General features: G+C 42.3%; 1 protein-coding gene across 1 annotated transcript in view; it reads left to right on the top strand.

The window, feature by feature from the left end:
* The window catches only part of LOC130293219 (5-hydroxytryptamine receptor 3A-like), a 60,366-nt gene extending 50,039 nt beyond the window's left edge, over positions 1 to 10,327 (top strand). Inside the window, exons 8-9 of the mRNA XM_056541722.1 lie at positions 1,011 to 1,226; positions 9,424 to 10,327. Coding sequence (XP_056397697.1) covers positions 1,011 to 1,226; positions 9,424 to 9,692 — 485 coding nt within the window. The 3' untranslated portion in view covers positions 9,693 to 10,327. The remainder of the gene's footprint in view (positions 1 to 1,010; positions 1,227 to 9,423) is intronic.
* Positions 10,328 to 27,704: the final 17,377 nt, after the last annotated feature.

Here is a 27,704-nt window from a genome sequence, read left to right as displayed (position 1 = left end):
AGAAATCATCCCCAGCCCCTGCAGTGTAATATGTCTCCTCACATATAGAAATCATCCCCAGCCCCTGCAGTGTAATATGTCTCCTCACATATAGAAATCATCCCCAGCCCGTGCAGTGTAATATGTCTCCTCACATATAGAAATCATCCCCAGCCCCTGCAGTGTAATATGTCTCCTCACATATAGAAATCATCCCCAGCCCCTGCAGTGTAATATGTCTCCTCACATATAGAAATCATCCCCAGCCCGTGCAGTGTAATACGTCTCCTCACATATAGAAATCATCCCCAGCCTGTGCAGTGTAATATGTCTCCTCACATTTGCTAGTGCAGTGTGTTTTTATTTCACCTGTAAGTTACCACCAGGTACCGTCTGTTTACCCCTAACCATGCATGTGGCTTTAAGTTTAAAATTTACTTTTTGCCTTAAAGGGGTACTCCACTGCCCCAATGTTCAGAATATTTTGTTCCAAACACTGGGTGCAGTCTGCTGGGGTTGTAATGTGGCAGCTGCCATGCCCCCTCTCATAGACTTGTATTGAGGGTGTGTGGAGTGACATCACGAGGGGCAGGGCCGTGACAGTCCTTGCAGCCTGCACCTTGTTTGGAACAAAATGTTCTAAACTAAATGTTTAAAACCAGCTCAGAAGTCTATAGATACACCCCTAGGTGACCTAACAGTGTTATACAGGGATTTTAGTGTTCTTATAGTTCTACACACACAATTTTTTGGGTTATTGGTGGAGTACAGGTTTAGACAGAACTAGCTCAGTCAGAACCCAAACGTTCAGTAGAACAAACGTTTGTAAAGTTTGCTCATCTCTAGTTACAACCCATTTTTTTCATAATGTAAGTCAATAGGAAATGAATTAACATCTGATAATTTATGTTTTTCCTATAAAACATATTCATTCTAAGAAGTTTTATGAAATTGCGTAATATTTTATTCAACACGCTGCATTCACAACCAATTTTTTTTATAGTCTAAATTGTTACTTCATCTTTTATCAGGTGTTTACTACACAATTTGCATGGGACTGTTGGTTGTCAGCCTCATACAAAGTATCTTCATAGTCCGGACAGTGCATCAGCAGAATATCCATCTACAAATTCCAGGATGGGTAAAGACTTTGATCCTGAAAAAGATGCCGGTCTTACTCTGTATGAAGGGTCTAGTGCAGAATTATATCTCAAAATGTTCTCAGCAGATAGAAAATGATACTGCTGGTAGGTTTTAGCTGCATCCATTCAAACTGAACAAGCTTAACTGTACTTAATGTAAATAACACAGTAGCAGGTATTATTCTATGAAATGTACACCTAAAATATATTATTGATCTACATACAAGGCAGTAGTATTACTTGTACTAATCCTGAGGTACAGTCTGTAGTATTGTATCTTGTAAAGAATGAAGAGATGTCCAGCGCAGATTCCAAGCAATACGAAATAATTTATTCAGCAGTAACACGACATGATGACAGGTAGGTGACGCGTTTCAGCCACAATCTGCGGCCTTAGTCATACAACAATACAATATAAATGAATCTCTTTTATAAGGGAGAGAGGCGGGGTTCTATCCAGCAGGAAGGGTGTACCCGGTGAGTGCAATCACCCTCCGGGTTAACCCATTGCTGGAAGTTAACCCGCTCATCCCCCGTACAATTGTGATTTAAGATAAAAAACGCATGGTCTGTATGAACACATGCTAAAAATTACAAATATTACAAAAAGACCCATATTAGATGGGATTCACAATTATAAAAAAATTCTCATGTGCAGATTAGATAGTGGTGTCTGTAAATTAACCATGAACCAATATGTAATGGTCACTATATAGCTTACAAAAATAGCAATTTCATATGAAAATATTTATCAAGTATATACAATACAGTGATTTGCTAGATTTTATACGACAAACACCATATGTTAGAGAAATGGGAAGAAGAATGGAAATATATGGAATACTGAAACAGACTCATATATATTAATATTGCGAATTATTTAACTGGATTTTCCTCATGTATACTAAATCACATATTTGTAACGATAGTTTAATCCTATATAGTTAGATAATATTCAATATGTTATTAAAAAAAAGGAAATTATTATGAGTATTGATAAAAAACATGAAGCGATATAAATCCAATTTGATTATCTATATATTCTAAATATTAGATGTTTTAAGTATTAAATTCGCAATATATATAGAGAGTCATAATTTTAATAATGTAATATTACATCTTGTCTTTGATTCAGACCTTGGGGGTACCTGGTTTGTAATTTTATTATCCAGTAAACTTCCCTATCCAGTAGTTTTTGTTTAATATTTCCACCCCTAATTGTGTGGGCAACTTTTTCTATTCCCTGAAGGCTAAGACCAGAGAAATCCCCCTCATGGTTTTCAGCACAATGCCTATTTACCATGGAAAGATGTCTAGTTTGAAAATGAGGAATATCAGACAGGTGTTTTCTGATCCTCGCCTTCAGGGGATTCGTGGTACACCCAACATATTGAACTTGGCATAGTTCACATGTCATTAGATACACCACGTTATTAGTGTTACAATTTATGTATCCAGACATGTTAAATGTTTCTTTTGTTGTGGTGGAGAAAAAAGTTTTACTATTTTTCATAATTGTACAACAAATACATTTCTGGTGTCCACATTTATAATTTTCTTTCACTTTCAACCAGGTAGATTTTTTCTTTTCTGATGAACTATAAAGACTGGGAGAAATATACTGCCCAATGGATTTTGCTTTTTTCGAAATACATTTATATCCATTTTCAAATATTTTTATATAATGACTATCATTCGCTACCATTGGCAGATATTTTTCTACTATCTGGCAAATTTGTCTAAAATTTTGACTGTAATTAGTAGAAAAGATAAGTGGTTTTTTATCATTCTGTAATGTATGTCTCTTAAGTTTTCTATTATCTCCATATATTAACTCGCTTCTATTTCTTTTACTGGCAATATTTTTTGCTCTTTCTAATGACCATTTTTGATATCCTCTCTGACTCAATCTTTGCGATATATCGTCCACTTCACGATCAAAGATCTCTGGAGTGGAACAATTACGCCTGGCCCTTATCATCTCCCCCACCGGTAGATTTTTAATTACGTGGGGGGGATGACAAGACCCTACCTGTAATATGGAGTTTGCTGAAAGTTCCTTACGGTATGTGGAGGTCTCAATCTTGGCATTTATTACATCACCTCTCAATGTTAGATCCAAAAAATTAATTTCATTTTCGTGACTATGTAATGTAAATCTGAGATTACAGGGATTATGATTGAGATACTCGCCAAAGTACTGTATGGTCGGCATAGACGACCCCCCGATAAACAGGAGGTCGTCTATATACCGGCCATACCACAGAATATGCTGACCACAACTATTGTTATGAGAAAACAAGAACTCTTTTTCCCACCAACTCATAAAGATATTTGCTAATGAGGGCGAGAATTTTGCTCCCATGCTCGCTCCGGTAATCTGCAGAAAAAATATACCATCAAACATAAAAAAGTTGTGTTTCAGTAAATAATCTACCACCAAAATAATAAAATTCTGCAGATCCTCGGAATATGGAGCATATGTGGACAAAAACCATTCTAAGGCAATACATGCCTCCTTGTGTGGAATGACCGAGTATAGGGCCGATACATCAGCTGTTATCCATCTCATCCCGGGTTCCCACTTGATGTTGTCCATAGCAACCAGGACATCTCTGGTATCTTGGAGGAAACCCGGGATGAGAGGGACCAACGGCTGAAGTCTAGAATCTGAAGTCTAGAATCCATTCACACAATCTCTCATTGAGCGAGCCAATTCCGGCAACTATGGGTCGCATTTGCGGAGGAAATACATTCTTGTGTATCTTCGGCAGTGAATGGAAAATTGACATGATAGGATTAGATACCTTAATATAATCACCTTCTTTTGTGGTTAGATGACCCTCACTTCTGCCTCGATCCACTATGTTAAAAAGGAGGTTTTTGAACTGTGGTGTTGGATTGGTCCTCAATATCCGATATGTGTTGGTGTCGGATAGCATTTCCATATTTAATTGCATATAAAGCTTACTATCCAACACCACAACTCCACCTCCCTTATCCGCTTCGCGAATAACAATTTCCTTTGCTGACATAAGTTCTTTAAGTGCTTTTCTCTCACATGTATTGAGATTGTGTTTAATTGGGGGGATATTTTGGGACAATTTATAAAGGTCTTTTTTTAATAACATATTGAATATTATCTAACTATATAGGATTAAACTATCGTTACAAATATGTGATTTAGTATACATGAGGAAAATCCAGATAAATAATTCGCAATATTAATATATATGAGTCTGTTTCAGTATTCCATATATTTCCATTCTTCTTCCCATTTCTCTAACATATGGTGTTTGTCGTATAAAATCTAGCAAATCACTGTATTGTATATACTTGATAAATATTTTCATATGAAATTGCTATTTTTGTAAGCTATATAGTGACCATTACATATTGGTTCATGGTTAATTTACAGACACCACTATCTAATCTGCACATGAGAATTTTTTATAATTGTGAATCCCATCTAATATGGTTCTTTTTGTAATATTTGTAATTTTTAGCATGTGTTCATACAGACCATGCGTTTTTTATCTTATATCACAATTGTACGGGGGATGAGCGGGTTAACTTCCAGCAATGGGTTAACCCGGAGGGTGATTGCACTCACCGGGTACACCCTTCCTGCTGAATAGAACCCTGCCTCTCTCCCTTATAAAAGAGATTCATTTATATTGTATTGTTGTATGACTAAGGCCGCAGATTGTGGCTGAAACGTGTCACCTACCGGTCATCATGTCGTGTTACTGCTGAATAAATTATTTCGTATTGCTTGGAATCTGCGCTGGACATCTCTTCATTCTTTACATTATTATACGAGTTGTGGTTCAGTCTCGTCCGAGACGCAGAAAGGGCATCTGAGTGAGCTGTGCCTAACACGTTGGATTGTATTGTATCTTGTAGTCATTATTCTGTTGGTTTCAGAGCTGAAATCTCAAAACATTCCTCATAGGCTCAATGTCTACGCAGATTCTGATGCAGATTCTTTATTATACAGGGTGGGCCATTTATATGGATACACCTTAATAAAATGGGAATGGTTGGTGATATTAACTTCCTGTTTGTGGCACATTAGTATATGTGAGGGGGGGGGGGGACTTTTCAAGATGGGTGGTGACCATGGCGGCCATTTTGAAGTTGGCCATTTTGAATTGAACTTTTGTATTTTCAATAGGAAGAGGGTCATGTGACGCATCAAACTTATTGGAAATTTCACAAGAAAAACAATGTTGTGCTTGGTTTAAACGTAACTTTATTCTTTCATGAGTTATTTACATGTTTCTGACCACTTATAAAATGTGTTCAATGTGCTGCCCATTGTGTTGGATTGTCAATGCAACCCTCTTCTCCCACTCTTCACACACTGATAGCAACACCGCAGGAGAAATGCTAGCATCGGCTTCCGGTATCCGTAGTTTCAGGTGTTGCAGAATGGGCAAAACAAAAATTGGAGCAGGACCCTCAGTTTACACAGAATATTTTGATCAGTGATGAGGCAAACTTTTATGTGAATGGTGAAGTTAACAAACAAAACCACCGCTATTGGTCTGACACTAACTCACATTGGATAGATCCCTCTAAGACTGTTGGAACACAAAAATTGATGGTATGGTGTGGTATATGGGGTACAAAGATAGTGGGGCCATTCTTCATCAATGGAAACCTCAAGGTCACTGGATATGCGAAATTGCTACATGATGATGTGTTTCCCTCTTCATGCACTGAAGCTGGCACGTTCCCTGAGTTTTTTCAGCAAGATAGTGCACCACCACATTATGGGTGTCAGGTCCGAGCATTCCTAGATGAACAGTTTCCTGGTAGGTGGATTGGTCGCCATGGACCAGTTGAATGGCCACCAAGGTCTCCCGATCTGACCCCCTTAGACTTTTATCTTTGGGGTCATCTGAAGGCAATTGTCTATGCTGTGAAGATACGAGATGTGCAGCACCTGAAACTACGGATACTGGAAGCCTGTGCTAGCATTTCTCCTGTGGTGTTGCTATCAGTGTGTGAAGAGTGGGAGAAGAGGGTTGCATTGACAATCCAACACAATGGTCAGCACACTGAACACATTTTATAAGTGGTCAGAAACTTGTAAATAACTCATGAAAGAATAAAGTTAAGTTAAAACCAATCACATCATTGTTTTTCTTGTGAAATTCCCAATAAGTTTGATGTGTCACCTGACCCTCTTCCTATTGAAAAAACAAAAGTTGGATTCAAAATGTCTGACTTCAAAATGTCTACCATGGTCACCACCCATCTTGAAAAGTTTCCCCCCTCACATATACTAATGTGCCACAAACAGGAAGTTAATATCACCAACCATTCCCATTTTATTAGGTGTATCCATATAAATGGCCCACCCTGTACATTAAATTGAGTATTAAAATAATGCCTACAGTGGCCCCTACACCTACTGTGCTCCTGTGGTGGTTACACGGCTTAAAGAGGTATTCCAGGTTTTTTGTTTTATTTGACTATGCTACAGAGGCTGTAAAATGTGTGTAGTTTCTAATATAGTGTCTGTACCTGTGTTTGTTGGCTGGTCTCTCAATTCTTATGTGATCTTTGCCCTGATGTTTATTTTTTACAGCATACAATATGAGCGTTCTCTCAGCTTTTCACAGGTTGCAGTGCGCCCTGAAACATTGCATCACTAGTTAGGTGTTGAAAGGGAGCCTGTCTGCTTCAATGGGTGAAGCTACTGCTGGGTGGGAGGGAGATCACTCTCCACAGGGATGCAGGGAATTGTAACTCAGGCATGCTGCAAAGGGTGGAGTAACTGATGAGTGGGAGGGAGAATAGTGAACTCACACTTACAAACAAGGGTTCCTGGGACTTGTAGTTGAACGGAGGGAACTCCAACAGGAAATAGCCAGTTAACAAGAAGAAAGCAGCAGCGTTCTAATGGACTCACAATATAGCCACAAGCCAAACATGGATCCTTTCTAATCATATCCATAACTGTCTGGCAGGTAAGTACTAAAGTCATTTTACGTCCACCCCAAAGCACACTAACACTCTCATGATGGACTAGACCCTGTTGTTTCTCGTTGATGCTGTGTTGTCTGGGAAGCTAAGGATTACTTGTCTGTGTATTTCAGTATAGTGAAGAGCCGTTGGTTCATGTTTTACTCTTTACTCATTGCAAATACTGGTGGAATGGCCAATTCTCTATTGGTTACTCTTTACACTCTTGCTTGCGCATACAGAGGGAACACAGACTGCAAACGTGATTGTGTAAGTTCTCCGTACAACTGACCATAAACATTCGATTTTTAGGAGTGGATCCTGTCAATACTTATAGGGGTCTGAGAGACAAGATATATTCTATATAATGTCTATCTTTCATTATTTCAATTACTATGCTGCTACTTTTATTTTAAACACTACAATCTGATATCTAACAAAGGCCTATAAGCAACCCTAGGGTGAGTATACATGCCAAAAGGAATGTACAGGTTCTTCTAAAAAAATTTGCATATTGTGCTAAAGTTCATTATTTTCCATAATGTAATGATAAAAATTAAACTTTCATATATTTTAGATTCATTGCACACCAACTGAAATATTTCAGGTCTTTTATTGTTTTAATACTGATGATTTTGGCATACAGCTCATGAAAACCCCAAATTCCTATCTAAAAAAATGTGCATATTTCATCCGACCAATAAAAGAAAAGTGTTTTTAATACAAAAAAAGTCAACCTTCAAATAATTCTGTTCAGTTATGCACTCAATACTTGGTCGGGAATCCTTTTGCAGAAATGACTGCTTCAATGCGGCGTGGCAGGGAGGCAATCAGCCTGTGGCACTGCTGAGGTGTTATGGAGGCCCAGGATGCTTCGATAGCGGCCTTAAGCTCATCCAGAGTGTTGGGTCTTGCGTCTCTCAACTTTCTCTTCACAATATCCCACAGATTCTCTATGGGATTCAGGTCAGGAGAGTTGGCAGGCCAATTGAGCACAGTAATACCATAGTCAGTAAACCATTTACCAGTGGTTTTGGCACTGTGAGCAGGTGTCAGGTCGTGCTGAAAAATGAAATCTTCATCTCCATAAAGCTTTTCAGCAGATGGAAGCATGAAGTGCTCCAAAATCTCCTGATAGCTAGCTGCATTGACCCTGCCCTTGATAAAACACAGTGGATCAACACCAGCAGCTGACATGGCATGTTCAAAAGTGGCAGCTGACATATTTCTGGTTCAAAAGTGGCTTGACCTGGGGAATGCGGCACCTGTAGCCCATTTCCTGCACACGCCTGTGCACGGTGGCTCTGGATGTTTCTACTCCAGACTTAGTCCACTGCTTCCGCAGGTCCCCCAAGGTCTGGAATCGGTCCTTCTCCACAATCTTCCTCAGGGTTCGGTCACCTCTTCTCGTTGTGCAGTGTTTTCTGCCACATTTTTTCCTTCCCACAGACTTCCCATTGAGGTGCCTTGATACAGCACTCTGGGAACAGCCTATTTGTTCAGAAATTTCTTTCTGTGTCTTACCCTCTTGCTTGAGGGTGTCAATGATGGCCTTCTGGACAGCAGTCAGGTCGGCAGTCTTACCCATGATTGCGGTTTTGAGTAATGAACCAGGCTGGGAGTTTTTAAAAGCCTCAGGAATCTTTTGCAGGTGTTTAGAGTTAATTAGTTGATTCAGATGATTAGGTTAATAGCTCGTTCAGAGAGCTTTTTCATGATATGCTAATTTTTTGAGATAGGAATTTGGGGTTTTCATGAGCTGTATGCCAAAATCATCAGTATTAAAACAATAAAAAACAATATTTCAGTTGGTGTGCAATGAATCTAAAATATATGAAAGTTAAATTTTTATCATTACATTATGGAAAATAATGAACTTTAGCACAATATGCAAATTTTTGGAGAAGAACCTGTATGTATAAGATACAATATTGCATTCATACAATGTTATGAAATTGTAAGAAAGACTAGATGTTGTGAGAAATTCACGGCAAGGTCCTGCTTTACATTCTGTGGCTATATGTTCTTAAAAAAAATGATCTGAAAAACACACAGAAAATAGAAATTGAAATATAAGAAAAAAAATTATCAAGTCAGAGGCTTTTGTAGGGGTTGGGGCCGTGTCAGCGCGTTATTCAATGCAATCATAGACAATATTTTTTGCTTATTTCCAGATTTAGTAGTAGTGGTATCATATTTATTGTTCTATTTATTACATGTAATATTTTTGATACATGTCTTTTTGTTATGTTTATTACAATTATTATTAATATTAATATTATTGTTGTTGTTGATTTTATTGTTATTATTATTATTATTTTCACAGAGGATCTCCCTAATTGTAAAACCAACGATTTAGAGGGAAGCAAGGAAACATCAGTGGAAGTGTCACCTACAAAGGAAAATGAGAAGTTACTCTCCAGTATCCTAAAGGAGATTGCTTCAATCAGACAGCATGTGAAGAAAACATATGATGACAATGTAGCTAATGAATGGCTGCTGGTTGGATACATTCTTGACATGTTCCTCTTCCGGACCTACATATGTGTAGTCACGTTGTTTGCTTTAACCATGCTAATCATGTGGTTCCGATGATTCCATTCATATCCAGTTTAATTATAATATTAATATATTCCTATATTCATAAACAGCGGGTGAAATAAGAATTGAAGCATTTTTCTCACTTAATACTGTTCGTTTGAGACAATGGTACCTCCTAATTCCAGGTCTTCTTGAAGCTCTCCACAGGTGCCCTTGGCTCTTGGACAACTGATTATTCTTTTCACTCCTCTGTCAGAAATCTTGCAAGGCCGAGGTAAATTTATAATGAAATCATTCTTTCCTCTTCCAGATTATGGCCCCAAATGTGCTCACTGGAACATTCAGAAGGTTAGAAATGTGCTTGTAACCAATGCCATTGTTACGTTATGCAACAACCAGGTTGTGAAGGTCTTCAGATAGCTTTTTGCTTTTACCCATCATGAGATGTGTCTTTGGGCACCTTGGCAATGAGACCTTTTTGTAGGCCATTAGTTGGGATTGAAACAGCTGATATTATTTTGAACTGACAAAGGGCTGGATTGCTTTTTATTTACTAATAGATTTCAGCTGTTGTTTTGGCTTTCCATGCCTTTTTCCCTGTGTCAATGCAGCTTAATACACGTAGCTTAATTTCTGAATTTATTTGTTTGAGTGTCTTCGTATGGATGGATTACTTGGGTTGTTACCAGCATGTGAGAAAAATTTCCCATCAACAGCATCTTTGGAAATATGTTTAGTGACAAAAATTGTGACGTATTCAATACTTAATTCACCCGCTGTCCATCAAGGGGAAAATAATATACTATTTTCATAGCATGCTACATACATATGTAGACATGTAGAAAAAAGGAAAATCCAGCTCCCAGGAAAATCAAAAATTAAAAAACATTTACTTGATACATGTTAAAGGGGTACTTCGGCCCTAATACATCTTATCCCCTATCCATGACCCCCACAATCATACATCTTATCCCCTATACTTTGGATAGGGGAAAAGATGTATTAGGGCCGGATTACCCCTTTAAAATGGCATTCCAGTAACGGAAAGTGACATGACACGAAAAGCCACTCCTGTTTTTATGAGTGACATGTCACTTTCCGTTATTGGAATGAAAATCTTAAGTTTAAATTTTAGATTTTCCTCGTAGCTGGATTTTTCCTTTTTTCTACATGCCTACTCTCATAAGGGAATAGTGGTTCCTTGCATCCGTGCTTCCGGACTACAACTGCCAGCATGCCCAGATAAGCCTTTAGCTATGTTATGATACAAGAGTAGGTTAGTTTACCAGTGGCAAAACACACCCTGGTACATTACAAATTTGTCTCTGCTATATTCATTGTTTAGATTTTCCATTGTTATTCAAATTTCTTATATTATTTATTTTTATTTATTAATTTAAACTACTTAAATATACAGTAATTTCGGACAAAAGATTGGCTGATCTCCTTGGCTTTAAAATATTATTAAAAAAGTACTAATATGGAAAAATACAATTTACAACAGGCCTATTTGTACTGTATCTAAATATATACATGTGGGTTACTGTCACGATGCCGGCTGGCAGGTAGTGGATCCTCTGTGCCAGAGAGGGATTGGCGTGGACCGTGCTAGTGGATCGGTTCTAAGTCACTACTGGTTTTCACCAGAGCCCGCCGCAAAGCGGGATGGTCTTGCTGCGGCGGTAGTGACCAGGTCGTATCCACTAGCAACGGCTCAACCTCTCTGGCTGCTGAAGATAGGCGCGGTACAAGGGAGTAGACAGAAGCAAGGTCGGACGTAGCAGAAGGTCGGGGCAGGCAGCAAGGATCGTAGTCAGGGGCAACGGCAGGAGGTCTGGAACACAGGCTAGGAACATACAAGGAACGCTTTCACTGGCACAATGGCAACAAGATCCGGCAGGGAAGTGCAGGGGAAGTGAGGTGATATAGGGAAGTGCACAGGTGAAGACACTAATTGGAATCACTGCGCCAATCAGCGGCGCAGTGGCCCTTTAAATCGCAAAGACCCGGCGCGCGCGCGCCCTAGGGAGCGGGGCCGCGCGCGCCGGGACAGGACCGAGGGAGAGCGAGTCAGGTACGGGAGCCGGGGTGCGCATCGCGAGCGGGCGCTACCCGCATCGCGAATCGCATCCCGGCTGGAAGCAGAATCGCAGCGCCCCGGGTCAGTGGATCTGACCGGAGCGCTGCAGCGGAGAGAGTGTAGCGAGCGCTCCGGGGAGGAGCGGGGACCCGGAGCGCTCGGCGTAACAGTACCCCCCCCCTTGGGTCTCCCCCTCTTTTTAGGGCCTGAGAACCTGAGGAGCAGACTTTTATCTAGGATGTTGTCCTCAGGTTCCCAGGATCTCTCTTCAGGACCACAACCCTCCCAGTCCACTAAAAAAAAAGTTTTCCCTCTGACCTTTTTAGAGGCTAAGATCTCTTTGACAGAGAAGATGTCCGAGGAGCCGGAAACAGGAGTGGGAGGAACAGATTTGGGAGAAAAACGGTTGAGGATGAGTGGTTTAAGAAGAGAGACGTGAAAGGCTTTAGGGATACGAAGAGAAGGAGGAAGAAGAAGTTTGTAAGAGACAGGATTAATTTGACACAAAATTTTGAAAGGACCAAGATAGCGTGGTCCCAACTTGTAGCTAGGGACACGGAAGCGGACATATTTAGCGGAGAGCCATACCTTGTCTCCAGGGGAAAAAACGGGAGGAGCTCTTCTTTTCTTATCCGCGAACCTCTTCATGCGTGAAGAAGCCTGTAAGAGAGAATTTTGGGTCTCTCTCCATATAATGGAAAGGTCACGAGAAATTTCATCCACAGCGGGCAGACCAGAGGGCAAGGGGGTAGGGAGGGGGGGAAGAGGGTGACGGCCGTACACCACGAAAAATGGGGATTTGGAGGAAGATTCAGAGACTCTGAAGTTATACGAGAATTCAGCCCATGGAAGGAGATCTGCCCAGTCATCCTGGCGGGAGGAAACAAAATGTCGCAAATAATCACCCAAGACTTGGTTAATTCTTTCTACTTGTCCATTGGACTGGGGATGATATGCAGAAGAAAAATTTAATTTAATCTTGAGTTGTTTACAGAGAGCCCTCCAGAATTTAGACACGAATTGGACGCCTCTATCCGAGACGATCTGCGTAGGCAACCCGTGAAGACGAAAAATGTGTACAAAAAATTGTTTAGCCAACTGAGGCGCTGAAGGAAGACCAGGAAGAGGGATGAAATGTGCCATTTTGGAGAATCGATCAACGACCACCCAAATAACAGTGTTGCCACGGGAAGGGGGTAAATCAGTAATAAAATCCATACCAATCAGAGACCAAGGCTGTTCGGGGACAGGCAGAGGATGAAGAAAACCAGCGGGCTTCTGGCGAGGAGTCTTATCCCGGGCACAGATAGTGCAGGCTCGCACAAAGTCCACAACATCCGTCTCCAGAGTCGGCCACCAATAGAAGCGGGAGATGAGTTGCACAGATTTCTTGATGCCCACATGACCAGCGAGATGGGAGGAGTGACCCCATTTGAGGATTCCGAGGCGTTGGCGTGGAGAAACAAAGGTCTTTCCTGGAGGAGTTTGCCTGATGGAGGCTGGAGAAGTGGAGATCAGGCAGTCAGGTGGAATGATGTGTTGCGGAGAGAGTTCAACTTCTGAGGCATCCGAGGAACGAGAGAGAGCATCGGCCCTAATGTTCTTATCGGCAGGACGAAAGTGAATCTCAAAATTAAATCGGGCAAAGAACAGAGACCACCGGGCCTGGCGAGGATTCAGCCGTTGGGCAGACTGGAGGTAGGAGAGGTTCTTGTGGTCGGTGTAAATAATAACTGGAAATCTTGATCCCTCCAGCAGATGCCTCCATTCCTCAAGTGCTAATTTAATGGCTAGAAGCTCTCGATCCCCGATGGAGTAGTTCCTCTCCGCCGGAGAGAAGGTCCTAGAAAAAAAACCACAAGTGACAGCATGCCCGGAAGAATTTTTTTGTAAAAGAACAGCTCCAGCTCCCACTGAGGAGGCATCAACCTCCAATAGGAAGGGTTTGGAAGGGTCAGGTCTGGAGAGCACGGGAGCCGAAGAAAAGGCAGACTTGAGTCGTTTAAAGGCGTCTTCCGCTTGAGGAGGCCACGACTTGGGATCGGCATTTTTTTTGGTTAAAGCCACGATAGGAGCCACAACGGTAGAAAAATGTGGAATAAATTGCCTGTAATAATTGGCGAACCCCAAAAAGCGTTGGATAGCACGGAGTCCGGAGGGGCGTGGCCAATCTAAGACGGCAGAGAGTTTGTCTGGATCCATTTGTAGTCCCTGGCCAGAGACCAAATATCCTAAAAAAGGAAGAGATTGGCATTCAAACAGACATTTCTCAATTTTGGCATAGAGTTGATTGTCACGAAGTCTCTGAAGAACCATACGGACATGCTGGCGGTGTTCTTCTAGATTGGCAGAAAAAATTAGGATATCGTCCAGATATACAACAACACAGGAGTATAACAGATCACGAAAAATTTCATTGACAAAGTCTTGGAAGACAGCAGGGGCGTTGCACAGGCCAAAGGGCATGACCAGATACTCAAAGTGTCCATCTCTGGTGTTAAACGCCGTTTTCCACTCATCCCCCTCTCTGATGCGGATGAGGTTATAGGCGCCTCTTAAGTCCAATTTAGTAAAGATGTGGGCACCTTGGAGGCGATCAAAGAGTTCAGAGATGAGGGGTAGGGGGTAGCGGTTCTTAACCGTGATTTTATTAAGACCGCGGTAGTCAATGCAAGGACGTAGGGAGCCATCTTTTTTGGACACAAAGAAAAATCCAGCTCCGGCAGGAGAGGAGGATTTACGGATAAAGCCCTTTTTTAAATTTTCCTGGACATACTCAGACATGGCAAGAGTCTCTGGGGCAGAGAGAGGATAAATTCTGCCCCGGGGTGGAGTAGTACCCGGGAGGAGGTCGATAGGGCAATCATAAGGCCTGTGAGGAGGTAGAGTCTCAGCTTGTTTTTTGCAGAAAACATCCGCGAAGTCCATATAGGCCTTAGGGAGACCGGTTACTGAGGGAACCACAGAGTCACGGCAAGGGTTACTGGGAACCGGTCTTAGACAGTCCTTGGAACAAGAGGGCCCCCAACTCTTGATCTCCCCAGTGGACCAATCCAGGGTTGGGGAATGAAGTTGAAGCCAGGGAAGTCCAAGGAGAATTTCCGAGGTGCAATTGGGGAGGACCAAAAGTTCAATCCTCTCGTGATGAGATCCGATGCTCATTAGAAGGGGCTCCGTGCGGAAGCGTATGGTACAGTCCAATCTTTCATTGTTTACACAATTGATGTAAAGGGGTCTGGCGAGACTGGTCACTGGGATGTTGAACCTATTGACGAGAGAGGCCAAAATAAAATTTCCTGCAGATCCAGAGTCCAAGAAGGCCACGGTAGAGAAGGAGAAGGCAGAGGCAGACATCCGCACAGGCACAGTAAGACGTGGAGAAGCAGAGTAGACATCAAGGACTGTCTCACCTTTGTGCGGAGTCAGCGGACGTCTTTCCAGGCGGGGAGGACGGATAGGACAATCCCTCAGGAAGTGTTCGGTACTAGCACAGTACAGGCAGAGGTTCTCCATGCGGCGTCGTGTCCTCTCTTGAGGTGTCAGGCGAGACCGGTCGACCTGCATAGCCTCCACGGCGGGAGGCACAGGAACAGATTGCAGGGGACCAGAGGAGAGAGGAGCCGAGGAGAAGAAACGCCTCGTGCGAACAGAGTCCATATCTTGGCGGAGCTCCTGACGCCTTTCGGAAAAATGCATGTCAATGCGAGTGGCTAGGTGAATAAGTTCATGTAGATTAGCAGGAATTTCTCGTGCGGCCAGAACATCTTTAATGTTGCTGGATAGGCCTTTTTTAAAGGTCGCGCAGAGGGCCTCATTATTCCAGGACAATTCTGAAGCAAGAGTACGGAATTGTACGGCATACTCGCCAACGGAAGAATTACCCTGGACCAGGTTCAACAGGGCAGTCTCAGCAGAAGAGGCTCGGGCAGGTTCCTCAAAGACACTTCGGATTTCCGAGAAGAAGGAGTGTACAGAGGCAGTGACGGGGTCATTGCGGTCCCAGAGCGGTGTGGCCCATGACAGGGCTTTTCCGGACAGAAGGCTGACTACGAAAGCCACCTTAGACCTTTCAGTGGGAAACAGGTCCGACATCATCTCCAGATGCAGGGAACATTGGGAAAGAAAGCCACGGCAAAACTTAGAGTCCCCATCAAATTTATCCGGCAAGGATAGGCGTAGCCCAGGAGCGGCCACTCGCTGCGGAGGAGTTGCAGGAGCTGGCGGAGGAGATGACTGCTGAAGCTGTGGTAGTAACTGTTGTAGCATAATGGTCAGTTGAGACAGCTGTTGGCCTTGTTGCGCTATCTGTTGTGACTGCTGGGTGACCACCGTGGTGAGGTCAGCGACAACTGGCAGAGGAACTTCAGCGGGATCCATGGCCGGATCTACTGTCACGATGCCGGCTGGCAGGTAGTGGATCCTCTGTGCCAGAGAGGGATTGGCGTGGACCGTGCTAGTGGATCGGTTCTAAGTCACTACTGGTTTTCACCAGAGCCCGCCGCAAAGCGGGATGGTCTTGCTGCGGCGGTAGTGACCAGGTCGTATCCACTAGCAACGGCTCAACCTCTCTGGCTGCTGAAGATAGGCGCGGTACAAGGGAGTAGACAGAAGCAAGGTCGGACGTAGCAGAAGGTCGGGGCAGGCAGCAAGGATCGTAGTCAGGGGCAACGGCAGGAGGTCTGGAACACAGGCTAGGAACATACAAGGAACGCTTTCACTGGCACAATGGCAACAAGATCCGGCAGGGAAGTGCAGGGGAAGTGAGGTGATATAGGGAAGTGCACAGGTGAAGACACTAATTGGAATCACTGCGCCAATCAGCGGCGCAGTGGCCCTTTAAATCGCAAAGACCCGGCGCGCGCGCGCCCTAGGGAGCGGGGCCGCGCGCGCCGGGACAGGACCGAGGGAGAGCGAGTCAGGTACGGGAGCCGGGGTGCGCATCGCGAGCGGGCGCTACCCGCATCGCGAATCGCATCCCGGCTGGAAGCAGAATCGCAGCGCCCCGGGTCAGTGGATCTGACCGGAGCGCTGCAGCGGAGAGAGTGTAGCGAGCGCTCCGGGGAGGAGCGGGGACCCGGAGCGCTCGGCGTAACAGTTACATTTTCAGTCATATATGAATATATTGGGTCATTTATCCAGACCCAAACCAGCCGATATATTTGTGAAGTAACAGTGCACAGCGTGCGACGCATTGATAATGTATATTTCACCGCCATATTTGGCTTTCTGTGCCGACGAATCCAGCGATAGTTTTGTGAGTGTGGTTTGCGTGAGGTTTCCTAGGTGCACATTTTACGCACTAATTTATCATGCAAAAGTTGCACAATTTTGCGCAATGGCCACTCTAGCTGGGACCAGGAGCAGGCAGTTGCGCCAGACTGAGTGACAAGTGCATTCCACATTAGCTCCACTAGTGCGCCACACAGGTAAAAAAAAATATCCCAAAAATGGCACATGTTAATAAATGACCCCCATTGTCTATGGGACCTACAGTTTAAGTTTCACTCTAATGTCAAGCTTTTGGGTTGGGGGAGAGCCATAATATGCATGTATGTTCTTACCTTCTGACAGACTATTCATAGTCATATTTCTAGAAGGTGCAGAGGTAGCAGTCACACCCAAGCCTCAGTGACTATGGGGGGGGGGGGGGGGGGCAAAGGTCCCTTTGCTTGGTAAGGAGAGATCAGTTTAGAGATGACACATGGTAGGTGGGGGTCTGTTGTTCAGTGGCACCAGCTGCCCTATTTAACACTCTTTCCCAGTGGCATAATAAGTTCAAGTATCAAATGAAGGACGTTTCTCAGAATATATTTCTTCAATTGTAATTTTAATGATATTTGAAACATTAAAATTTGAGCTTGTAAATGTTCCAAAGTCATACTGGATGATTGGTTTAGCAATGTATATGGCTTCTCCCAGATCACATAGCATGAAAGATGAAATTCAAATATACTCATCCTTTAAAGCATCATTTGCATCCCATCAGTTTTGCATTTGTTTCTCTTACCTATTCTGCTCTGACAGGAAAGTACAAGCTTTATAAAATAGAAACAAAAGTTAAAGTTAGTTATTTAGTGGTTAGCTCTATGAGGTCTATAATTTTTCTGACTATTTTAATTGTATTTCTTAAATGTAATCTTTAGGCTGGGTTTGAATCTATAAAGTAAACTGTGTGAGGATATACAGTATTGTTTTAAATTTGTGAAGCCTCCAGAGTTTTTTCTATTTCTGCATAAATTTGACCTAAAACTACATTAGATTTTTACACAAGTAGATAAAGAGAACCAAATTAAGCAAATGAGTGAAATATATTAACAAAATAAATAGATCCCCATGTGTAAGGAAAATCACCCCATATCACATATCTGTGAGCGGCCAAAGTACAGTATGTAAACCTTTGTTTTGGTATCTGGTATGACCTCCTTGTGCAACAATAACTATATAAAATGTCTCTGGTTATTGTTGATCAGTCCTGCACATCAGCTTGGGGAGATTTTAGCTCATTCCTCTGTACAAAACAGTTTCAACTCAGTTATGTTGTTCTTTTTTTTCCCATGAAATTCCTTTGTGACCTTGAGGACCTTACTCTTGGTGAGATTTTTGTCGATCAGCCGCTCTTTTGAGATGGTTTTGCAAACTTTTCCTGCCTAATGAGCATCAACCTACCTTTTTTTTTTTTTTAAATACCTCCTTTGTTTGTGCCATGATACACTTTCACAAACGTGCTGTGAAGATATGACTTTGATAAGTTCCTGTTCCGTAAATACAACCAAGTCGAGTCGAGACTTCGCTTCGGCCGGTGATTGGCTGAGTGCAGTATGACTCGCCGACCACCGGCAACCAGGAAGAGGATCGTGGCGGAGACCGGAGCCGGTTACCGGAGGCCCCAAGGGAGTGAAGGAAGGTATGTACATCTTAATTTTTTTCTGCCGGCAGTATGGAGGACAATTTTTACATTTTGGAGTTCTCCTTTAAGCACTCTTTTGGTCTCCCACAGTACAATCACATGCAGTGCTGCTTCCTCCCTATAGAACAATCACATACAGGATTGTTTTACCCCTACAGAACAATTACATGCAGTGCCATTTCCTTCCTATAGAACAATCACATACAGAATTATTTTTCACCTACAGAACATTCACATGCAGTGCCTCTTCCTTCCTATAGAACCTATAGACTAGAGCGGGCACACATCGGTACCCGGTCGCAGTAGGGAGTATTCGCATAGTGAAATAAACTGTGGATGTACTCAGTGTGACCCTATCCTAGTACTCCCAGTATAGTTCTGTGCGAGAGTCCTTTTACACTCTGCAGGACGATTCACATCCGTCATAGTATAACTATGTGCAGGACAGCTTTGCTTCTTCCCAGTAAAGTTATGTGCATTAACACCTTACTTACCCCAATATAGTTATGTGCATGACTAACCTCCCTTAGCCAACACCCCCCCCCCCCCCTACCCAGTATCAATATGTGCAAAGCCTCCCTTCCATGGTATAGTTGTATGCAGGGCCATTTTACCTTACCCCCAGTATAATGTTGTGCAAAGGTGCTTTACACTCCTCCAGTACCATCATTTGCAAGGCATCTTATAATGGTATCCAACAGGCTTCATTAAACCTTCAGTGGCTTCATATTATCTGCAGGGGTTTCTCGAGGATTTCTGTCATTTAGACAGCATGCTTTACTTTATTTTTCTTGCTTACAAAAGTGGCCCTGATAGAGGCTTTAAGTGGCAATATGAACAGAGCCTAATTTATATATTTTGCTGACATGATAAAGTTAGACAGAATTATTGACATTAGAAAAACTAAAGTCATGAAATGTATAAATGATCAAATAAAAAAAATGTAGTCACAGAATAATTGTAATGTAAAAAAAAAATGTACCAACAATAATAAACAAGAGGGAGGGGTCATATACATTTCCACAGTTCTCGGGTATCCCTCTGCCAGCAGATTGGTTACATAGATAGCTGATATAGGAGAATATAAAAGCATAAGGGATCTTTAGGGAAGGATACAACAGGTGCAGCAAATTGTACAACAAAGTATATGTTTAGGTGAAGGCAAGGAGAGCATGGCTTAATAGATCACAAGAGCTGCATATCCAACAGAAAACAGGAACAAATGTAAAGAACACCTGTATAGATTAGATAAAGATAGGACTAAGGAGCCTTGTGCGGATACCGGACCTGATCAGCAGGTATTGGGGAATGAAGTTCAGATCCTTCTCTGCCGCCATGCTGACTGCACTTACCCTGCTTGTGCTTTTATCATGTACAGGTGAGTGTATCAGAGTTTTAATGTATATTCATCTTTGGCATCATTTTGGAGCATATGAGAATTTTAATTCTAATCTTTATTTTTTTACTTAAATGAGTTTCAATCTAAACTATGTAACTGCCTATGCCCCTTTTCCATATAGCATACATATTTACCTATGTTCATAAATATATAAGGGATAATGTATTTGAAATCATATCAGGAAGAGTTGTGTAACCACAAACAAGCATGTAACTAAAGTCTTAGATCAGTCAAGTTATTTCAGTTTTTATTTATTTAGATAGCACCAACATATTCTGCAGTTCTAAAAAAGAGAGTTTTATCACTCACATCAGTCCATGTCCCGAATAGGACTCACAATCTAAATGCCAAAGCAACCAAAATGTTTTTGGAGTATAGGAAGAAACTGATCCAAACACAGTGAGAACATACAGAATTCATGCAGCCCTGCAGATTTTAGCCTTAGTTGGATTTATACTTAGGACCCAACATGAGTGCTACTTGTAAAGTCATTGCATGTATTGCCAATATCTTGCCAAAAACACTGCAACCAGACATTACTTCACTTCAACAGTGAAGCATAAATACAAAGTGGTGTGATTTGTGGCAATCTTTTGGGTCAGTTTTCTAGGGTTTTTCTGCAAAGGTGGTGAGGAGGTAGTGAGATTACTATGCTGAACCCGGATGGTTGGTTTGTATACTTGGTACATAAAATGAGAATACTTGGGCTGGGCAGAAATGTGTCTAAATAGGTAAGTACCTGGCTCAGTAATAGGAAACAGAGGGTGGTTATTAAGGGTACATACTTGAGTTGATGACTGTTACTAGTGGGGTACCACAGGGGTCAGTTTTGGGTCTTATTATTGTTATTTTATTTATTAACCCCTTAACGACTACGGATGTATACCAGCTCCCGTATTGTGAAGCACGCTCAGAAGCTGAGCGATTCGTATCTGCTGGGTCCCGGTTGCTATCAGCAACCTAGACCCATGGCTAATACCGGACATTGCTGATCGGGCTGATGTCTGGTATTAACCCTTTAGATGCTGCAATCAAAGTTGATTGCGGCATCTAAAACGGGGAAATACACTGCCGGTTAGCTCAGCGGAGCTGTTCAGGACCGCTGTGGTGAAACCACCATGGTGAAGAGGACAGTGGGAGTCTTCGTACTTTTCTCCAGGCTGTCCAATTGGCACTTGATTGCTCCAAGCCTTAGATCCAGGCTTGACCATTCGACCGCTGATGACACTGATCAATGCAATGCTATGGCATAGCATTGATCAGTGTATTCAATCAGTGTTGGGCATGTTATAGTCCCCTTTGAGGGCTATAACATTGCAAAAAAAAAGTGTAAAAAGAAAGAGTTAATAAATGTGATTCAACCCCTTCCCTAATAAAAGTTTGAATCACCCCCCTTTTCCATTAAAAAAAAACTATGTAAATAAATATAAACAAATATGGTATCACCACGAGTGTAAATGTCTGAACTATAAAAATATATAACTAATTAAACCACACGGTAAATGGCATGCCACAAAAAAAAATCCAAAGTCCAAAATAGCATATTTTGGTCACTTTTTATACCATAAAAAAATAAATAAAAAGTGATCAAAAAGTCCGAACAAAACAAAAATGGTACCAATAAAATCTTAAGATCACTGCGCCAAAAATTAGCCCTCATACCACTCTGTATACAGAAAAATAAAAAAGTTATTTTAAACATACTGATTTTGGTGCATGTACTTAAACAAAATTTTAGTAAAATAAATAAAAACCTTTAAAAACTGAGTATCATTGTAACTGTATGGACCTAGAGAATAAAGATATGGTGTCCTTTGTAACGAAAAGTGCACTGCGTAGAATCGGAAGCCCCAAAAAGTTTTGGGTAAAATGATTGAATTCATTACAAAGTACAATTGGTGGCGCATAGAATAAGCCCTCATATGAGTGTGTAGGTGCAGAATTGAAAGTATTAAGATTTTTAGAAGGTGATGAGGAAAAACAAAAGTGCAAAAACGGAAAAACCTGTGGTCCTTAAGGGGTTAATGTTCTTGTAGCGGGATTGTATTGCAAAGTATTTATCTTTGAAGATGATACTAAACTCTTTAAAGTGGTTAACACAATAGAGGACAGTGCACAAATGGATCTAGATAGATTGGAGGTTTGGGCTGGGAAGTGGCAGATGAGGTTCTACACTGATAAATGTTAGGTAATGCACATGGGGAGGAAAAATCCGGGATGGGATTATGTATTAAATGAGAAAACGCTGGGAACAAATGGCATGGAAAAGGATTTAGGAGTATTAAATAACAGTAAATTTACCTGAAGCGACTAGTTTAAGGCAGCTGCTACCAAGCAAATAAATTCATGGGGCGCTTCAATAGGGGCATAGATGCCCACGACAAGGAAATTATTCTACCACTGTACAAATCACTAGTCAGACCACACATGGTTTATTATGTATAATACTGGGCAACAGTATATAAGAAAGATATAGTAGAGTTGGAGAGGGTTCAAAGACGGGCAACCAGATTAATACGGAGAATGGAAGGACTACAGTACCCAGAAAGATTATCAGAATTAGGGTTATTTAGTTTAGAAAACAGAAGGCTTATGGTCGACTTAATAACTATGTATAAATATATCAGGGGGCAGAACAGAGATCTCACCCATGCTCTATTGATATTCAGGACTGTATCTATAACAAGGAGGCACCCTCTATGTCTAGAAGAGAGAAGGTCTCTACACCAGAACTGTAAAAGCAGTGAGACTATGGAACTCTCTGCCAGAGAAAGTGGTCAAGGTGAACACAATAAAAGAGTTAACCCATCCAGGACACAGGGCGTAAAGGTACATCCTGGGACTTAAGGACCCAGGGCGTACCTGTATGCCCGTGGGAATTCTGGTCCCCACCGCTCACCGGGCAGGGACTGGACTGGGATTCCTGCTGAAATCATTCATCAGGCATCCCATGACAATGCCTGGGGGGTCCTGAACCTCCCATCCCCATGTCGACGATCGCCGCAGATCGCCGGTGAATTCATACCAGCGATCTCCGGCGATTTGGGTCAATCGGGTCACGGGTGACCTGATGACACGGTATCAGAAGGTGATCAGTTGTGTACTATACACCACCAATCACCTACTGTTGCTAGGGGGAGGTGGCGATGACGTCACCTCCCCAGGAGAGCTGCTATTGGTTGGATGATTGATCGACCAATAGCAGCCAGCAGAGCAGGGGTTAATGCCCCCTTCTCTAAGCTCTGCCAGCCCACCAAGCTCAGTCAGTGGGCAGAGCTGAGAGAAGGTGCCAGGGATCCTCCCCCCCCCCCCCTTCCCCACCAGGGACAGGGAGTTGATCTCTCTGATCAATTCATCAATCCATATGAGAAAAACCCAGGCATGGTACAAAAAAGTTGCGGTTTATATGGTACAGGTTGCTATGTACAACTCTTTTGTACTGTCCCAGTATGCTGGCAATACAGGGACATACATTCCTAAAGGCCTCCTTCAGTCCTAAAGGCCTTGATCTCTGGCGACCAGGAAAGAGCAGGCTGGAGTTCCCAAGGAACTGGAAATATAGGTGCAAGGATCCCAGAAAAAGTGTGTCACAAGAGGGGGATATGGAAGGACACCACCACTCAGTGTGACACATACCCTGAACATCTGGGCTTTAAGGATTGTTTCAGGGAGTATCACACTTCCATGGAGTACAACATTTTCCCTTTTCATTTTAATTTCCCATAATTTGACCAAAATGTACCAAGTCCAGAGTACATTCCAAATTTTAACCCCATAAATCACTAAATTGGCCAAAAAAAAAAAAACACTTTCATTAAAAAACAAAAAACAAAAAAAACCTGATAAGTGGGGGTATTTAAAAAAAAAAAAAAAGGGTCACTGAGTCACTATTATCGGTGAGGGGGGTATGTTGCCTAAAATGCGCAGTGCTTTCTCTCTCTCTCCACCTGAGCGGGTTGCACATTTGAGGCAACAGGTTAGGGACGGCCACACACATCACATTCCCAGAATGGTGATTCAGAGCATAGGGTTTTGGGCGGGCATATTTTTTACTTTTGGCTATGCTCTGGGTCATCATTCTGGGAACATAATTGGCATATCAGGAAAAAAATTAAAAATTATGAGGAAAAGGTGGGAGACAATGGGAAAAAAATATAAAAATAGAGATTAAGCTCTTACTTGGATAGATTAAAAGCATAGTATATTTGTAATAGAATAGGTAAATATAAAAATGGAAAAAGCGCTGGGCCCTAGTACTTATACTTTCCAATCCATAAATAATATTTAAAATAAATAATTCATAAATGTACAACATGGTCAGTAGACTAAGCACTATGTAAATATACAGTTTATATCTTAATCATATATAGATAGACTCGGTACTGCGACCACAAGATGTTCCAAAATAGTCAAATAATCTCGGTACTGTGACCGTAAAGATGTTCCAAATAGTCAAATAATCAACGGTACTGCGACCGTATGGCACCTGCCACAATTCTCCAAATGAATATTCCAAAAGAATCAAGTCACAAAGTAGCGGGGCTGTGACTGCAAATAGCAAATAGTCAGTTAGATAGGACACAGTGTATCAATGTGTCCATGTAACACTATTTTACTGTACAGAGTAAATGCCGGCGGTTGTAAGTATCTTCGCGGTGCTGCGACCGCGCTGGCTCACTCAGAGTGAGGAGGCCGTAGTGTGTAATCTTGCAGTGGGCCAGAAAGAAGGAGGCTCCAGCGGTTGCAAGGCTGGGTAGGGGAATAAGGGGGGGAACGACTTGGGGTACTGTGTACCTCTCACCCAGTCACTCCTGTAGGCTCTGCGATGTCGGTCCTCACTCTGGGAGCGTGGCAGCTTGCTGTGGCTGTCTGCAGTGGCTGGAGCTCGGCTTCTCCTCGTGGTGGTGAGCGTGTTGAGCGTGTGTGTGAATACAGGCGCGCTGTGATGATCCTGTGGATCAGTATTTGCCTCAAGGTTAGGCTGGTGATAGTAGTGCTTTAGATGGCGTCTACTGCCTTAGTCTGCTGTACGACTAGACGCGTTTTGGACCTTCTAGGTCCGTCCTCAGTAGTCTGTTGAAATAATGCCAAAATGTGCCTTATATACAATCCAAGTAAAAGATGGAAGGAAGACGTGGTAATCAAAGTCCGGACGCGGGTCCAATGGTGAACAGGAATGGACCCGCAATCTGGGTGGTAAAGAAGGTAAGTAAATAGGAGAGATAAGAATTGAAGATAATTAGTTCTGTGTGTATAGAAAAAGGTTGGAAATAAGAACTCACTGATTATATGTATATGTTTATACAAATACATCCTAGTGGAGGATGTACAAGGAGATGATTATTTCTGGTAGTAAGTGCTTGGATATGTTAGTGCCCTATAGTCCCTTATAGACTATGGTCAGGTGGAACTGTGTATAAAAGTAATGGGTGAAGCATGTAGAGGTATGTAATAATGTATAATACAAAATAAATAGATATATAGAGATTGATGGCTGTATGAAGGGACAAGAGCTGCACACTGGACTGTATATTTGGTGCTAACCAGGATTTCACTCCAGTGAGTGAAAATAGTGTGAATAGCAGGATATATGTAGAAGTGGGAATATTTAGCTGCATACTGGAATAAAATAGTGTCAGTATGAACCTCACTATAAATAAACGGATAAAAAATGTAAATCTATAAAACTATAGATATAACAATGTAAATAGATAAGTACAGGGTATAGTAATGGTGATGGTAATGAATGTAATAATGGTAAAAATAGATATAAAAGTAGTACAAAAGTATAAAATGTGTGGGATAATTATGTAATCAATAAAAATAATAAAAAAAAATGGCTGATACATTTTAAGATTTTTTATATATTCTTTCATATTTTAGCATCTTTTATTTTTTATTTATATTTTCATTTATATTTTTTTATATATTTTATATATTTTTTATTTATTTATTATGTATATATATTTTAATATTTTTTATATTTTACACTTGATGTATTTTTTATTATTTTTATTGATTACATAATTATCCCACACATTTTATACTTTTGTACTACTTTTATATCTATTTTTATCATTATTACATTCATTACCATCACCATTACTATACCCTGTACTCATCTATTTACATTGTTATATCTACTATTTTATTCCAGTATGCAGCTAAATATTCCCACTTCTACATATATCCTGCTATTCACACTATTTTCACTCCCTGGAGTGAAATCCTGGTTAGCACCAAATATACAGTCCAGTGTGCAGCTCTTGTCCCTTCATACATCCATCAATCTCTATATACCGTATTTATCGGCGTACAACATGCACTTTTTAGACTAAAATTTTTAGCCTAAAGTCTGTGTGCGTGTTATACGCCGATACACCCCCAGGAAAGGCAGGGGGAGAGAGGCCGTCTCTGCCCGCTTCTCTCCCCCTGCCTTTCCTGGGGTCTAGAGCGCTGCTGTCGGCCCTTTTCACCCCCTGGTAATCGGCGCCGCTGTCCGTTCTGTCCCCCTGACTATCGGTGCCGGCGCCGATAGCCAGGGGGAGAGAAGCGGCGCCGACAGCCAGGGGGAGAGAAGGGGCAGCGGCACCCATTGCCGGCGCCGCTGCCCCGTTGCCTCCCCCCATCCCCGGTGGCATAATTACCTGAGTCCGGTCCGCGCTGCTCCAGGCCTCCGTCGTGCGTCCCCGGCGTCATTGCTATGCGCTGAACGGCGCGGCGCATGACGTCAGAGCGCCGCGCCGTGCATAGCAACGACGCTGGGGACGCACGACGGAGGCCTGGAGCAGCGCGGACCGGACTCAGGTAATTATGCCACCGGGGATGGGGGAAGGCAACGGGGCAGCGGCGCCGGCAATGGGTGCCGCTGCCCCTTCTCTCCCCCTGGCTGTCGGCGCCGCTTCTCTCCCCCTGGCTGTCGGCGCCGGCACCGATAGTCAGGGGGACAGAACGGGCAGCGGCGCCGATAACCAGGGGGTGAGAAGGGCCGACAGCAGCGCTCTAGACCCCAGGAAAGGCAGGGGGAGAGAAGCGGGCAGCGACGGCCTCTCTCCCCCTGCCTTTCCTGGGGGTATATCGGGGTATACACGCGCACACATGCACCCTCATTTTTTCATGGATATTTGGGTAAAAAAAATTTTACCCAAATATCCTTGGTAAAATGAGGGTGCGTGTTATAGGCCGGTGCGTGGTATACCCCGATAAATACGGTATCTATTTATTATGTATTATACATTATTACATACCTCTACATGCTTCACCCATTACTTTTATACACAGTTCCACCTGACCATAGTCTATAAGGGACTATAGGGCACTAACATATCCAAGCACTTACTACCAGAATTAATCATCTCCTTGTACATCCTCCACTAGGATGTATTTATACAAACATATACATATAATCAATGAGTTCTTATTTCCAACCTTTTTCTATACACACAGAACTAATTATCTTCAATTCTTATCTCTCCTATTTACTTACCTTCTTTACCACCCAGATTGCGGGTCCATTCCTGTTCACCATTGGACCCGCGTCCGGACTTTGATTACCATGTCTTCCTTCCATCTTTTACTTGAGTTGTATATAAGGCACATTTTGACATTATTTCAACAGACTACTGAGGATGGACCTAGAAGGTCCAAAACGCGTCTAGTCGCACAGCAGACTAAGGCAGT

Source organism: Hyla sarda, chromosome 10 (assembly GCF_029499605.1).
Source record: "Hyla sarda isolate aHylSar1 chromosome 10, aHylSar1.hap1, whole genome shotgun sequence".
Lineage (NCBI taxonomy): Eukaryota > Metazoa > Chordata > Amphibia > Anura > Hylidae > Hyla > Hyla sarda.
This window is presented reverse-complemented; position numbering and strand designations above follow the sequence as displayed.